The sequence below is a fragment of the Caenorhabditis briggsae genome, assembly GCF_000004555.2.
Source record: "Caenorhabditis briggsae complete genome, chrX, whole genome shotgun sequence".
Taxonomy (NCBI): Eukaryota; Metazoa; Nematoda; class Chromadorea; order Rhabditida; family Rhabditidae; genus Caenorhabditis; species Caenorhabditis briggsae.
The window spans coordinates 4,985,290-4,989,103 of record NC_013491.2 but is presented as its reverse complement, the minus strand read 5'-3'; the positions used below and the strand labels follow the sequence as shown (position 1 = coordinate 4,989,103).

General features: G+C 37.7%; 1 protein-coding gene across 1 annotated transcript in view; it reads right to left on the bottom strand.

Moving 5' to 3' along the window:
* Cbr-hpo-34 overlaps nt 1-2,243 on the bottom strand; it is a gene marked incomplete at both ends in the record, with an annotated part of 7,650 nt that extends 5,407 nt beyond the window's left edge. Inside the window, 9 exons of the mRNA XM_045239123.1 lie at nt 20-295; nt 344-451; nt 566-802; nt 863-1,081; nt 1,128-1,193; nt 1,688-1,762; nt 1,959-2,012; nt 2,063-2,160; nt 2,216-2,243. Of these exons, the coding sequence (XP_045096163.1) occupies nt 20-295; nt 344-451; nt 566-802; nt 863-1,081; nt 1,128-1,193; nt 1,688-1,762; nt 1,959-2,012; nt 2,063-2,160; nt 2,216-2,243 (1,161 nt within the window). The remainder of the gene's footprint in view (nt 1-19; nt 296-343; nt 452-565; nt 803-862; nt 1,082-1,127; nt 1,194-1,687; nt 1,763-1,958; nt 2,013-2,062; nt 2,161-2,215) is intronic.
* Between the last annotated feature and the right edge of the window lie 1,571 nt (nt 2,244-3,814).

Below are 3,814 nucleotides of genomic sequence, written 5' to 3'. Positions count from 1 at the left end.
TAGAACGGGACTGTTTCACATCGGAGGAATGGGTAACATGGGAATCATGGTGATGGTGGTGGTGGTCATGGTCATGGTGGTGGTGCTCAGAAGAGACGGAGTGACGGTGCTCCTCGTTAAAGTCGACCGATGGCACTTTGTGATTCTCATGAACGATCTCGTATGGCTCGTAGGTTGGCTTGTATTCAGTAATATGTTCCATTACAACTTCTGGTTGGTAAGGATGGACGACATTCTCAACATACTCGACCTTCTCGAAACCGAATGAATCCTCGCTTCTGGTGTCAAAAGGTGCCTAAACAAAGCTGAACTAGTACTGAACGTGCTTATTAGAAAATGGTACCTGGACAGACGGAGCTTGGTAATAAGCTGGAGCAGCGAAATCGGTGTAGTCGAGCTCGTGAGATCTGTGCAAGACGTCGATGCCGTTTTGAGAGCCAACAACTCCTCCCTGAAAAATTGATAGATTTTTTTGGGATTGCGCAAGTTATATGAAAACAAATTACTTCAAATTTATTTTCAAAAAGTCTCGCTAGTCTAAAAAGTCTTCGAAAAGTGTACTCACCACAGCAATAGAATGAGTCAACTTGGAAGGAGCAATGGAGTCCTCACTGTCACTTTGAAGGTGAACCGATGCTGGAACAATGCTAGATACCACAGATTCATCTCTTCCGTGCAAGTTCTTGAATTGTTCAATAACAGCGTCATGCTCAAGAGACTGTCCAACAGCCAACGGAGTAGCGGCAGCGGATCCGACAACACCTCCAACCACGACACCACCTCCAACAGCTCCACCAACAACCTGAAAGCATAAATTTTCTTTTTTTTTTCGTTTTCTTTTTTTCTAGATTCCCAAACTCACAATTGGTTGATTAACCAATGTTCCCTCAGTAATGGTCGATTCGCTGTCATGAGTCACTGCGGAATGGTGAGAATGTTGAGAGTGGTGAGAGTGGTGGGAAGCAACAGAATGACGGGATCCGGATTTGGAAGAAGCTTGGGAGGGAGCTTTTCCTACCACTGCCTCACCAACAGTAATTGGTGGCATATCGTATTGTGGGATTGGTGGAAGGTCATAATGCTGGAACTTTCATTTTTAGTCTTGCTTAATTTTTTGGTTTTCTTACTTGAGCAGACTTCTGGGAAACACTCGAATGAACAGATACGGATGTTGCTTTTGAGAGAGCGGACACCTAAATTTTCTAAGTACAGTATAAGAGTTTGGACGTACAGTATACAGGTCAATCAAATATATATTTTTTTAATATTCTTCAGTTAATTTTCGGCCAGTTTGAGCATTTTCCGGAATGTGGAGCTCACATGTCAAGTGTCCGATAAGTTTGAAAACTTTGGAGGCAGTAAAACAGAACTAGATTGAAATTTAACATCTTCAAAAACTTTTGAGATCTCCTATTTTTCACCTATTCGCCGATTTCTGAAAGACACCCTTTCTGCCTGTTTTTGTATTAAATACGCAAACAAGAGATGTCTGTCAAAAATCGGCGAATAGCTAAAAATCTAGGAATTTTCAAAATTTTCAGTGAATGCAAAGTTTTCATTCTAGGTCTGTTTTATACCCTCCAAAATTTTCGAAGTGTTTGGAAACTAGGCCGCCGAGCTTCAGACTCATGAAAATGTTATTTGAGGGGTACTGTACATATATTTGCCCTTATTTTGAATAGTGTACCTCCGAGCGTTGATCCTCGAAATCTACAGTCGGACGGCGGTCTTGTTGATGTCCAACAACGTTTCCAACGGTAACCTGAATTAATTTCTTTTTCAATTACTTTTCCTTTCATTATTTCTAGTGCATGTCCTTTGCTAATCCCTTGTTTTCCATATTCCAAAATTAGACAAGATGAAGATGAAAGAGCAAAAAATGATTTTCAGTTTCCAACTAGTGATAAGAAAATTAACCACAAAAAAGCGAACGATGACGTTTCACTCCCAAAACTCACCCCAGAAGAAGTATACTCGAAGTGCTCGGTGTGGGATTCCACGTGATGGGATTCCTAAAATAAAAATAATGAAATTCATCAAAAAACAAATTTCAGAATCTCACATGATGGTTTACGGTATGCGACTCTTCATGGTGCTCCTCTACAATCGTTTGTCCGACAGTTGGAAGAGTGACAGCCGAGAAGATTTGGTCCATCAGACCTGGAAAAATTGAATTTAAAAATGAAAATTCAAAATTCTTGGAAATTTCACTCACTGTCACTTTTATTTCTAGTCACCATCATCCTTTAATCCAGTTCTTATTTTTTCCGATCGACGAGCAACAAGTTAACCTAAAAAAACAATCAAAACCTTAAAATATTTCATTGTATTATTGCGAAAGCGAAAGTAAAATTGGTCTCAAAAAGGCAGTCGTGCTCTTAACTCTGTTATAAACGAGCAAACATGCCCGGCAGGTGATAACTGCCCCATTTGATGTAAGATGATAAAAGCCCCCCGAAAGGTAGAAAGAAGACAGCAACAATTTTGTGATACTGTGTGTGACACGCAACACACACTTTTGGTTGAAATTTCAGATGATGAAACGCAGAGACAAAGTTGGAGGGGGGGGGGGGGTGATTCCGAAGCGGACACAGTGCAAAATTGATAATCAAATATATAATTTCGTGACTTTGACTTCCAGCATAATGCACACATATTACAACACCATAAAACACATCAGAAAAACTGTTCCAAAAATTGGGAGATAATTTTTTTAATGATGCATAAAAATGTAAGCTGACGTTACTGAAAAAAGAAGGGGAAGAAGTAAATTGAAGTGTCTGAAAAATGTGGGCGTTTTACTTGTTTTTTCAGTCTGGTTAATAATGGTTTGAAATAACAAATATTAGAACCAAGTGAGTCAGAAGGTAATATATATTATTATAGGTTATCAGTACATTCTTGGCAAAGGAAGTAATTTGTAATAATATAGTTTAACGAGGGAGTTCACAGAGGAACTCTATGACAATTACAATATGTTTTGTCATTATACATCACTTCCACTGAAGGAAATTACTGAAAAATCAGGGATTTCCATTGAACAACAGTACAAGTAATTAAAATATACAAAACTTTTTCCAATCATTTTTTAAGAGCCAACTTGACAATTTCCAGGATTCTGAAGCTTGGTTGTCCAGCTTTCCATCACTTTGAAACTTTTGGAAAATGTGAAACAGATCTAAATTCAAACTTTTGCATTCACAGTATTTTTTGAAAATTTCTAGTTTTTCCTCAATGTTCCGATTTCTAGAAGAGTGCTCCTTAGAAGTTGGAAAATGGCTGAAAATCAGAAATCAAACAACGATATTTGGAAAAAAGAAAACATTTGTCCAATTCTATGGACAATTTTTAATTCTACAGAAAAGAAAAATTGAAAATATTTGAGTTCCTCAAAGTTGTAACATTTTTTCATGTATGTAACACACAATTTGAAGAAAATGATAAAAAGTTTGTGCCATTCCCGTATACTCTACTAAAGAGCACCCATCACATTAGGCGTTTTTTTCTATTCAAAAAAATTCAGAATCTTCGGAATTCAAAAAATTATTAGGAACACCCATAACACATCCTTCACGGAACTACACAGTAGTCACGTGGCAAATGAAAGTATTTTAGGCGGTTGCAGAAATCATTCCTCATTCGTCATCATTTTCCTGATAAGAATACTTTTTTTTTGAAATATTCTCCAGCAACTAAAAAATGGTTTTTTAAATTTAGGGAAAGGGGATGTTTCAGATAAATTGTACATTGAAGTAAATTAGAATAAATTCGGCTCTTTATGACAAGGGGGGGAGGGGCATGATAAAAGGGGGGG